Below are 12,450 nucleotides of genomic sequence, written 5' to 3'. Positions count from 1 at the left end.
CACAAGGCAACTGGTACAGACGAGTTCCAACAGTGCTTCAATATTCAAATGAACTTACATCATGTTTATTATCTCGGCGTGATATTAAAAATGATGAAAATAGCATTTCATGGTTCACCGGGTGGTGACTATCGGCATCTCTTCAATCACCTTTGCAAGTTTTTCTTTTGCATTATAGAGAGCGAAATGTCAAGTTATAATTATTTGTGAGGAGTTAATAAATCTAGCAGGCAATCAATAAAAAAAGTTCATTGAAAAAATACAATGCATTATTTATCTGGAAAAAAAAATTATGAATGTAATTGAGCAAATAAAAATATGGAGTGGAGAATTATTTACTAGAATAAAAAATTGGTAATTACGAAGTTTTAATTAATGTCAGGGCAAATTGGTCGAGCTTCACGTATGCAACATCAGTGGGCAGTGGTATATCGAGGCGTTAATGATCGTCACCCACTGGTTTGCACTGATATTTTTATTGTCACCTATTCTCATACCCCCAGTGACGTAACACAATTTTTCCACTTGTTTTTTTTTAATGATTAAAATACAAGCGATCGTTATTCATGCCACGACATGACTAATTAAGCGAATGGGCTTTTCCTAGTCGAAGGTCATACGTGTTGGTGTTGCTTGAAGGATTCCACGGAGGAAAATCATGCATACATCTCTTGTACCATTAATTTTTTTCGCATTGTTGCTATTGAAATGAGGCTCTTTGCATAACATTATTGAGGCGCTGTCCGCTGTATTTATTGCTGTTCTCGGTTTTAAACTCTAGGGTAAAATTGAAAATTTTTATCAGACGACAGTTTCACGGAAATTTCAAGGAATTTCGTCTTTAAAAATTCCGAATTTTATGGTAAAGTCACTGGCAACTGTGAAGTTCACAAAAATTCATATAAATGAGGAAATTCAGCAGAATATATTTTTAAATTTTCAATTAATTAAAAATTGGGGGTAATTCGGGTCTGAATATTCCCATTTTCATTGAAAATTCTGAAATCTCGTGATTGTTTTCTCCGTAGAATCAGAATCAGAATAATAAACAGCGGAGAAATTCCAAGCCCATTTAATCTTTGTTTTTTCAATCTTTCTTCTCTATTTTTCCTCCCAACTGTTGCGTAAGTTTACGCCTGCCGTCTGGGTTTATATAATCCTCGGCTGCAGGTGATTTTTCATGTACTGTCTGGCTATTGATACTTTTACACGCGAAAGACTACATGTGACGAGGAATAAAATCATAAAATCGGGAGAAATGTCGAGTAAAATTAGGGAATGAAGAAATTTCTGGAATGAAAAAATTTCTTCTATTGAGAAATAGCTGTCTTTGATAAAACGGAAATTGATGAATTTTCAGCTGTGAAATTAATCTCCATGTTATTATTTCGCACCCAGCGGCTCATTCCCTTTTGAACTTTTGCGATAAAGTGAAGAAAGTTGAGAGGATATTGTACCGGCTTTCCGTGTCTTGTGAGATGAAAGTCGAGTGTTACTTTTACTTTCCGCATTTCGCCCGCTTCTCCTGCGGTCATGCCTGGACAGAAGCCCATCCGGCTGTGCATCAGAGCAAGTGTACACAATGCACCCAATAATTAAGTCATTAAGATCATTAACAATTGAATTTTTTACTAGAGTAAACGATTAGATCACGATAAAAAAATTTATCAATTCCAAACGAAAAATTTCCCCATAAAATCTAAATTAAAATTCCATTCTCAAACAATTTTGTTTGGCAAAAATCAATTCAACTGTCGCAAATAATTTTTTTTAGTCCAGGAAATGTTTGTTATGAATAAAAATGGAATAAAAATGAGAAAATGTGGAGCTACTATTAATCCGGAGTGATGAAAGGAAAAATAAAATCGATCGGAACAAGTTGTCGTTAGTCAGAACTCTTGAAAAATTTTTCTCATCAAGTTCTGACCCAAAAAAGTCCGCCCTACGTACGTCAATTCTAACGGTGAATCACACACAACTCGAACCCTGAGAATAACATAATGTCGCAGTGTAACGCAACGAGGCATCAAGAGAACTCGAGAGCACTCGTCATGAATCCTAATGTGGAGCTCAACTCAACTCATCTGTCCTCCTCTCTCGTTACACTATGAAAACTACCGTCTTGTTTACAAGCCTCTGCCTATTTGCATGACCAAGTGTGCTTGGTGTATAATACACGTGGGTGTGGCTCCTTCCCTTTCATTCGGGTGGAGGTGCCATCACACGTGAGGAGACGTCATAATCATTAAAAAAATTATTTCATCTTTTTCACAGTTTGAGGGATGTCCAACACAGTGTCATAATCATGAAAAAAATTGTTTCAGCGCTAGAAATTTTTTGAAACTCGAAGTATCATGAATGGACTACAGTTGAGTCGTTGAGTGTAACGAGAAAAAATAAATTCAAAAAGTAAAAAAAAAACTTATTCGTCTTTGATAATTTTTCCAGCGATAAATTATTCAATTATTTTTCTAAAGAATAATCTCTCGATTGACTAGGGTCTTTGGACATCACTGTGACCGAGACTGCATGCAAAAATTATTAAATCTCATGACGAAATCATTTGCCCGATTTTTATCACAACCCAATTTCATGCTTTCTCGCAATTTCAAAGTAATTGAATAATAATGACACTAAATGACAATTTCACTCGGCATTTGAACCCCCCGAACAGTTGAGTAATTCCGCAATTAAATTCATTTGCGATGAAAGTGAGAGAATAACGGACTTTCATCTCAATTTTTAAGTCTTCAAAATGTGCAAACAAAGGTATTAATTTTCAAGAGGGAATTGAGCGGCTTCACTCAACGCTAATCCAGCGTATGGTGTTGTCTCCACGAAAATCAATAGTCTAAAATAGCCTCAGGGAACCACTAGCCAATGCAAAGTTGCAGAAAATTTTCCACTTTTTTTTTCATTTCAAAAATTCAATTAAAAATGTTTTACGTCAATTTTTGAGGGACAAAAAATGGAAAAAAATGCGAATTCCTGAGCAGTTCAAGTTACACGTAATCCCGCGGGTATTATGTCGTGCACGCGACCGGTAAGACCAGACGGTTGTCGAGGTGAAATTCAGTCAAGCACGATAAATGCAGAATTCCATGAGTTTTGGTTGTTTTATGTCTGAAGACAAATTTATAATATTTAGTCCATTCAAGGGAATTCCAATTCAAAGGGGGTGTCAACACGTGATAAGGGGGATAACAACACAGATGATTCTAAAGATAAATATCATCAGATTATTGGATAAAAATCGTTAAATTGAAGATAGAGAAACCCCTGAAGGATGGAGTGAAAAACGGAGGCGGAATATCGACAGAGACAACCAAAATTGAAGACTCCCATGGACTTGACGCAAGAATTTCGTCACACCTGGCTTGCATAAGCCGATCACTTCCCCTTCATTCATTCGAATCCACCGATGGAATCGACTTTCTTCTCATTTCCCACGAGTCAATGATATTACCACGCCCTCATTGCCCTTCTGCATCAACAATGTTTTTTCACATCATTGTTCATTGTCGATTCTGATTATTTTTCAACTTGCAGGCCATTTAACTGGATTTACGTCTCCCAAAGAATGTCTTTATGCGCCTCATAATCCGATTATTAATTCAATCTTAAGATCAATTGTCCCGAATCATTCGATTTCATAAATTGAATGAATTTGATTCATCGATCAATTTAAATGTCGTCAGTTCAATAACGATGGGGAGATGATATTATTTAGAGTTTTTCTTTGTTGACTAATTAGTTAATTGAGGGGAGAAAACACTTTGCAGTTTGTCCATGATTATTTAGCGTTATTAACAAGTTTTTAAAAGCAATTCACGCGCCCTTAATTTGAAAATAATTCCAGGGACGTCAGCAGTAAGTTTACACTCTCACTGCAGATTTCGATGTTCAAATATCATGAATTAAGGGTTTTTGTAAAAAATATTAACTAAAAATTGATACAAATTTATTGTAATTAATGAAGAAATAATAACGCAATGCATAAACTTATTCGTTGCACTACTTCTCAAAGATAAAATAGGAGCGCGTCGGAGTAAAAAGAGGTATAACGGAGCTGGTTTAAGTTTCCAGAAGTGGAAAAATCGTGTCAGCCCAAGTGAAAGAAAATATCCAACTTCATTATTTTTATCCACCGTGGAATTTCCGGTTAACGAGAAAATCCATCGTCATTCGGCGAATGACGAGCAGAGGAAGATGGCAAAATAACTGAGAGGAGAACTCAGCTTCATAAATCCACACTGCTAATAATTTTTTGAAACGTCATAGATTTGAATTAAATTTAGGCTATTTCGTTTGTATCTCTCCGTCATCGATTTTTTAATTCTAAAATATTCTCATCACTATTTTTGAGAAATCGTGGCTCAATTTTGACATCAGTATTTAACGCATCACTGGTAATGACACGAAAGCGTTCATAATTATGCAGCAGTGTGGTGAGACTGCACGGCGAGTCGAGCATGAGGGAGAAAACAAAAGAGTTTTAATGGATACTTTCATGTAGACATCGGAGTTATCAATCTCCAGGCGGTGAAATCGCCTCGGCAAGTTCAAGTGCGAGATAGATTACATAAGGGGCCTTTATCACTGCCAAATGTCCCCCTGCACTGCTCAACTCAATTATAATTAATCCATCCTCCCATTGCGCGTACACTATTGAGAATTTTTTCTCCAGGGAATTTTTTTCTCCATCAAAATTGCCCGACAGACATTCCTCAACCTGAAGTGACATTAAAAAAACATGAAACAACACAAAGACCTCTCTATTCTCCTGAAATAAATGAGCGCCTGAAAAATTGTCTCGAGATTCTCGAGCTATCGTTGGTCCTAAAAATACTTCCATTATCTTGAATAATTGCTATCTACCACTATTTCATCAGAGGGGCTACATGACACTTTGGCCCCGGGTGAAGAATAAATTATTTCTGCGTTTATGGGGCCTCCCAGGGTTTCATTGGCATTAGACGGGCCAAAAAATACAGAATCGACGTTCACTCGGTGGAAAAATTAGATTTTGGCGAAAGTCGACTTTCCCCCTGAAAAGCCTAGATGTAGCACTTTGGCCCCGGGTGCAAAAAAAAAATTTATTTCTGCATTTCTGGGGCCTCGAGTGTTTCGTTACGTTTGTTCGTCTTGAAAACACTGCCATTATCTTGAATAATTGCTATCTACCACTATTTTCTCAGCGGGGCTATATGAGGGGCTATATATAGCCCTTCCGAGTCTTAATTGTCCCTCTCAAGGAAATTGTCTCATCTTATTAATCCAATGTTGCAATACGAAGACAGCTATTGCAGCGTCAATCTCAATCCTCAAACTCCGGAGGCATTCTCCACCGTTTTTTAAATATTTTTATGCAAGTGTTTAAGGACGCGAAATTTAATAATGAGAAAACATGGAATTGAGATAATGGAGAACACGCGCTATCACGAGGTATCATTATACTGTTGGTCACGTAAAATAAATGTGTAATATAATGCCATTTTCGTTGGGTACAAGTGCACTGAATAAATGTCGGAGGGACTCCTACGCTAATACGAGATGTCGGACAATTGTTTGAGTGTTCTTCGGCCTCGTTTTATTCGTGAATTACCGATAATTGTGGGCTAACGTGTCAACTATTCAATGAAGCAAACGTTTTTATCTGAGTAAGAAACTGAAAATGTCGAAGAATATTTTTTTCATTTCGATCTTGAATGAAAAAGTGTCAAAAATGTTTACGATTGTAGAAAAAAAAATACCGAATAATTAGTGGAGACAATTTCGGAAGTGACAATATGATGACGCGCGAAATAAAGGAAAAATGGGAATTAATGGTCGAGGAAAAATGAAAGGAGCCTTGACTTATGGATACAATGACGCGTAAATTCTGTGGAACCACCGTGTCATTGGAAAGTTAGGGAAATTTCAGTTTCCCCAATGATGCAAAAAGATTTAATGCAAATCTTCCCAAGATTTCCAATGGGACGCAATTGCGAAGAGGAAAGTGCAGAGATGTCTAGTGCATTGACAAATTAACAATTGTCCGAATCTCTGACTCTGAATATTATTTAGTTTTAATATTATTTATTTCGCATTTTATAGGTGATCTAAAGGCATTTTGATAATTATTATTCGATATATCCCTGATATATCGGCAGGGGTTTTCCATTCTTCGAATAGCTTCCCCGGTAAATTTTAAATTCTTTCGATGAAAAACAAAATCGTTGAATATTTCAACTTTGAGAAACCTCAAGAATTCCACCGAAGTGAATCATAAACACCAATAGACATCCTTCCAATGCTTCTACCTGATAAGGATCATCTGTTTCCTGGCCATAAAAGTTCCTAATCTTAAATCTCCGCAAATTGTGTCTTCCGGTAGCCGAGTGGCTGCGATGCGCGTTGTTGAGAGCCAATAAAAAATTGCCAATGCAGAGGGAAGAGGGGTGGAGAATAAACAAGGGCTGAGAAACAACATGAGGTATTTGGAGCACAGCCAAGTTGCGTAAAATTATGCGAACAGGTGGTCGAGGTGGAGACTCTTTATGGCAACCTGTGCGGAATTCACGAGGTACCAGTGCCTGTCTCGTTTGATCCCTGAGATTCCTCTTTTGGGGGAAATGACTTTGGGGGGGGGGCTCATATGCAGAGATGGCATCAATCTTCCGATTAAATATACCAATCGAAATGAAAAAATGGTAAAATATTTGATAACCTAAATTTCGCATTGATAAATGAATTAAATATTTAACAATATGGAATTGTAATTTTTCTATTGATAAATAATATTTGTCAATCTTCCTAACTAAATTACTGATTAAATTTATGATTACAGCAATAATCAAAATTTAAAAGTGGAGTATTAACGAATTGACTACTCAATAATTTAACGGTAATTATAATTTATGGACATGGCTATCCTCGCTCACCAATTTCCTGTTGTTACTCACCAATAAGTCTCCTCCGTCCATTTTTGCGAAGAGATTGGTGAATGATGTCCTGTCTGCTAGTAGCCATATTCCTACTGTGAGTGCTGCACCACCAGCAAGCTGAAACAAAAAGCATTATACTTGGTAATCGAGACAAAAAAGCGATGTCCAGGATCGAGTCCATTCTTGTCGCAATATTTATCATGCGATAAATTTCTCCGGAATCGTCGCAGATGACGAACGACCGAATTTTCAGCGCAACAAGAAATCGCTCACGAACTGTAACATGAGGTCAAATATGGAGTGCATCATCGTGAAGGCCTTTTGTAGGCTTCAAAATGGTATATGAATCATCTCTATTCAGGAGAGAATGACGTCGTTATCACTCTTTAAACAACGAAAAATTATTAGTCTGCAATTTAAGGCCATTTTAGGGAATTTAAGGGAACTTAACAGGTTCGATTCCTGACCGGGTAGAATGGTGAGATCTAACCATTTTTAAAGTCTTGATCAATCGCCATATAGTCTCATCAGACTCGAAGCGATATAAAATAAGCATTAAAAAAAAAAAAAAAATTTATTTCGACGACTCTATGATGAAAAATGTTGTACGAAATTTAAGTTTAATACTCACAAAGAAGACAAAATTGAAGAAGCACAGGAAGTACTTGGCGCACCTCGACATACAGCTCATTTTCTCAGGCGTTCAAGATCTGCAACAAATGGGGGAAAAAGCAAAATTAATCAACATTAATCACAGTCATCAACCCAAGAGCCGTTAAAACAATGAATATTCATGTTTCATTCTTCGGGGGTTCAAAAGGGAGATGAGCTCTGGGAGAGCTAAACGAGAATATAGCCTGTGACAAGTGGTAACGCCCAGACCCAGAGCGAGAGGATATTGGCGTCGGGTGTTCGATAGTGTTGTGAGTTTGCTCGTTAGGATCGTTGCAACAACGGTTCGTTAAAATTATCCCACTGGCAGTGGAACACGGGGGTAAATACGGTAGTGGATGCAGAGCTCTTGCCAAATATTTGTATTTAATGCTGGAAATTATTGCGAGGGAAATCGTCTCGACAATTATGCGAGATTCAAACGATAAGTCGAGTCGTTTAACGGAATAATAAATTCAAAAAGCCAAAAAAAAAAAAATGACTGAAATGTGCCCGTCACTGCCCCATCGATGCAGTTGATTGAAATTTTTAGTTTGAAAACAAAAAGGGGGAAAGTTGCATTCACTGATTAAACAGCGGTTCGTCTCGGCGGTACTATCACGGCTATTAGTTTCGAGAATGAATTGAAAGTTCGGAATCAGTGGATCCAGCGCAGAGAGAGAGAGAGAGAGAGCCGGAAAAAATAATGAGAACAATGAGAGGAAAACGAGGGTAATATTGCGCCTCCAAGGCGCACCCTCTCGACTTCCTCGTGTCCGCTTTGGCGAGACGCCAATCGTGCTTCTATTTGTCGCACGCTCTTTCAAATGCTGATGTCCCCCGCATGTTCAATTTTATTGACATTTTCAAGCGTTTTCAATCGGCTAGAACGTTTGAGGATTACAAAGAGGTCACAATGTTTTCGCATTTTCCCTCTCGTTTATTTCCGGTGACTTGAATATCTATTTTCGATTTTCTATTGTTCTGAATAGCGATGAAGTCCCAGTGACTGCCCTCTGCAATTTTTGGATGGATGGAATTTAAAATTTAGCGAGGAAAAATAAACAAATCATCTTAGTGCATTTAATAACCTGATATTTTTAATTAGGATGAATTGCCTCGGATTTTTCCTCCAAAAATGTCTTCAACACCAAATTTTCCTTGAAACCATAAAAATGAGAATAAAAAAAATCGTTCACGTCGCGCCTGCTCGAGTTACCCAGGTAGAAATTGACGATAGAAACAGGACTCATCAAGAAAAAAGGAGAAGAACATAAAAAAAGGGAAAGCGGGAAATTAGTGAGGCAGAGGCACTGCCGAGTCTGGGGATTCGTTAATCGATGAGAGCACTCGACGGTGTCCGTTGTTGTCTCCTCCTATCGACTTTGTAACACGCGTTTTCCCATCGTCTCCACCCATTCCTCATCAAAACGTCCACCTTTTGTGGGGATAACGAAAATAAAAAGTCAGCTGACGATAAATAGAACGAGACAATCCACTCGCAAAAGCTCCAATCGTTTCGATTTCATTTGTTCTGTATTCTTTCTGCTGTTTCCACTCCATCTTTTGTCTCACTTAATTGTGCATGGATTGTCTATTGATGTAACCAATGTGCGATAAGGCAATGATTGAAGGTCGAGTGCTTCACACCTTTGAATAGCGACATTCTTGTCTTGTCGAGTATTATTTTATTGAATTGCATTCTTGTCACGCCTTCGAGTCCTTTATTCGCCGCAGAACAGAGAACGACCCTCGTGACGACACTGCGCACCCTCAGTGATTTTTTAATGGATAGAATTTTTAATTTATCGAGGAAGGGCAAAGGGAATTTTCGATTCTTCCAGTGAGAACAAGAATTATTGCTGTCAATCCCAAATGATGGAGAAGATTATCTACTTGGTGCGTTGATTTGGTGAATTATGAATAAAATTCAATTATTTGACGCTCATTAACGAGAAAAATATTCTCACCAAAGTCTCGAAAGCTTCAATTTCCCAATGAAATTCAGATAAAAAAATGATCCATTCGCTGGAAAAACACGGTTTTTCCTGTACAAATTGAATTTACTCCACTCAATTAACGAGCAAAAGAAAAAAAGAGAAAAATCCAAATAAAACTCGAGATGTTTTTCATCAATCGCTCCAGTTCTCCAATCCCGGGGAATGTAAAACACTCGGAGGCCACAGGGGAAATCGTCGTCAACCAGGATGAGCAAAAAATAGTGAAAGAGTCACTCGATGAAACATCAGAGACATCAAGAGGACTGCGAAGTGTTTGTTAAAGGGTATGGGAGAAAAAATCGCGCCGGCATCTTGTGTGAGAGGAGACACAAGATCCGGATGACGCGTTCTTGGAATTCACCGAGTGACCGAGTCGATTAGGGCAAAACTACTGGTTAACAGACGTACAAGCCAGGCTCTCTCAGACAATCTGGCAGGGTCGATGATCTCAATTACGGACATATGTGGAACGAATTCATTTTCCAAAATTAAAATTTAATTTTTCAAAGCCGAGTAAAGGGGAATGATTTCCTTATTGCATTTTTATTGGAGTGACTTCATGAGATTCACAGAATAAATCGCGCGATGAATTTTCTTGAATAATTTTTTAAGTAAGAATGTTTATCCAGAATCGGTTGCACTAAAAAAAATTGATTTTTTCATGCTGATTAACAGAGTTATCTCCTTCATGCTTGAAGTTTTATGAAATGATGAACGACGGAAAACCAGAAAAACCCCATTTTCTGAAGCACGAATTGAAGAAAAATTGGAAAAATCATAAACCTGCAGATAACCATGAAATATCGGCCAAGGCCAATATTCATAAATCCCTGTGGCGATTACCCCGTGTATCTCGCTAGTTAGTTGGTCTCACTCTTAGCACACGGATATTATACCTGAAGCGCAGAGGAGCGGAAGTGAATCAACGAGGCGCAACGTTACGTGCCTCTAATCATCCAGCTCTGGTAGTAGGTCAGTGCCGATGCTGACTTTTTTCGCTAATTCTTTTATCACCAAAACCAGTTCTCCAATTTTCTCAATTTTCCAAAATCTCAAAAAATATAAAAAACATCACAATTTGACTTTTTCATATTTTTAATAAACCTCAATCATTTTTTCAAATATACATAAACTTCCTGAATATCAAGTGAATGAAAATTATCAGAAAATAAATATGACTTTTGCTCCTTGAGAAAATTATCTGAACGAATGAAAAAATAAACAAAAAAAATTGAAAAGTATTTTGTGATCGTTGTCTCTCATTCAACTTTTCGATTTTCGAAATTTTCGAAAAATACTTCGCACACGCAAAAATTGTTTACACGAAAGGAAAAAAAAAACAGTCACTTGTCATTTCCTATTGTTTCCGACGAAAAATGTTAACAATTTTACCCATCTTTGGCACGTGAACACCCCGGGAGTCACTGAACTCTAGCCACACGACAGGTAGAGGCCATGGTGGGGGTGTAATCACCCCTTCTTATCATGTACAAAATCGATATGTATATGCAGTTACGCGAAGTGGATCGCTGCTGCAGTGGAACGACACGAGGCGCAAACGAAAATACTGTTTGAAGTTCACTCACCCTTTCCTCCACCCCCGCCTCCTAAGGACTCTAGAGGTCATTCAACTCGAGTTTAAAGCCACGAAGCATTTTCCCAAAAACCAAAAATAGCGTCGTAAATAATTTTTTAGCTTTGTTTATCCCACTAGTTTCATTCATGCCTTCCTCTTTATTCGGTTTTGTTTTAAATTCTGTAATTCGGCTTTCTTCTGAGGAATACATACCCCGAAACGTTACAATTCTCACGACTGGAGAGACTACGTACAGTACACATGAAGTATTACGCACCACGTGTCGCCAACTGCTCTACTCTCACGGCCATAATATTGTTAGCTATGAGCTACACCGAGACAGGGGGAAAGCAAATCCCCGATTAATGTAGTATAAACATTGCTTGAATTTTGAAGATTAAAATCTGAAGTAAATTCTAAATGAAATTAATATGAATAGAAACAATACGATTGAGTTTATCCTCAATCGAGTATTATTGATAATAATTCAGCACGAAATGCAAAAACAAGAAGAGTGTCATGAGAAAATTAACAAAAATTAAACTGTAGATTAGGGAGAAGATTAAAATAAAGAAAAAAAATGTGGGAAAAGTGAATAAAAATTGCATTCGAGTTTTAGATATAAGAAAAAATTATTTTAAGTAAAAATAACAAAGCAGAGAATAATTAAATTAAGAAATCATTGAATGCAGCCGAAACCCCTAATTTCCGGACGACTCGGCCATATTTCTTTTATTTATTAAGTGTCGATCAATAGAATAAATAAATAATCACACGATTAAACCCGAGTTATATTATTGAACGGTGAAATAATCAGTGCAATTTTCATTCTATTAATTGTGGAATATTCAATGCAAGTTGAAATCCTCCGCAAATTCGTCTGTTTACCCCACCCAATATGAAAATTATATTATTTTCACGTTCGAAAGATCGCCGTCATTTTCTAACCGGCGCCCCACGGGATCGACCAAACAGCTTCCTGATTATTCGTGGTGTGTATAATGTCAGCTGATTCCCCGGTCGTGCGCACACGAGACAGCATTCCACCGAGGGTCCAGTGTAACAGCAGAAAATTCTCTTCCCACAACAGAAGAAGAACGAGTAAAACCAAAATGAAAAATGCTGATAAAATCTCTCAATTGATAAGTTAAATTATCATTCTGAAATTCTCAGGCAATTCATCTGTGGAATTTTCGTGGGAGATGCCGGGCCCGGAGCAATTAGACTGGGATTCTGGAGGCTGGAAGCAGGTGCAGTGGTGAAAGGGGAAGGTGAGGGAGGAGAAGAAGGGGGGGGG

The 12,450-nt window shown here is 37.7% G+C and overlaps 1 protein-coding gene across 3 annotated transcripts in view; it reads right to left on the bottom strand.

The window, feature by feature from the left end:
• LOC107043008 (tetraspanin-18) overlaps positions 1 to 12,450 on the bottom strand; it is a 38,335-nt gene that overhangs the window by 8,419 nt on the left and 17,466 nt on the right. For all 3 annotated transcript variants that reach the window (XM_015264297.1, XM_015264300.1, XM_015264298.2), the window contains exons 2-3: positions 7,558 to 7,636; positions 6,945 to 7,043 (exon numbers count right to left, since the gene is read on the bottom strand). In XM_015264297.1, coding sequence (XP_015119783.1) covers positions 6,945 to 7,043; positions 7,558 to 7,617 — 159 coding nt within the window. In that variant the 5' untranslated portion in view covers positions 7,618 to 7,636. The remainder of the gene's footprint in view (positions 1 to 6,944; positions 7,044 to 7,557; positions 7,637 to 12,450) is intronic.

Source organism: Diachasma alloeum, unplaced genomic scaffold (genome assembly GCF_001412515.2).
Source record: "Diachasma alloeum isolate Michigan unplaced genomic scaffold, Dall2.0 Dall_scaffold_00540, whole genome shotgun sequence".
Lineage (NCBI taxonomy): Eukaryota > Metazoa > Arthropoda > Insecta > Hymenoptera > Braconidae > Diachasma > Diachasma alloeum.
This window is presented reverse-complemented; position numbering and strand designations above follow the sequence as displayed.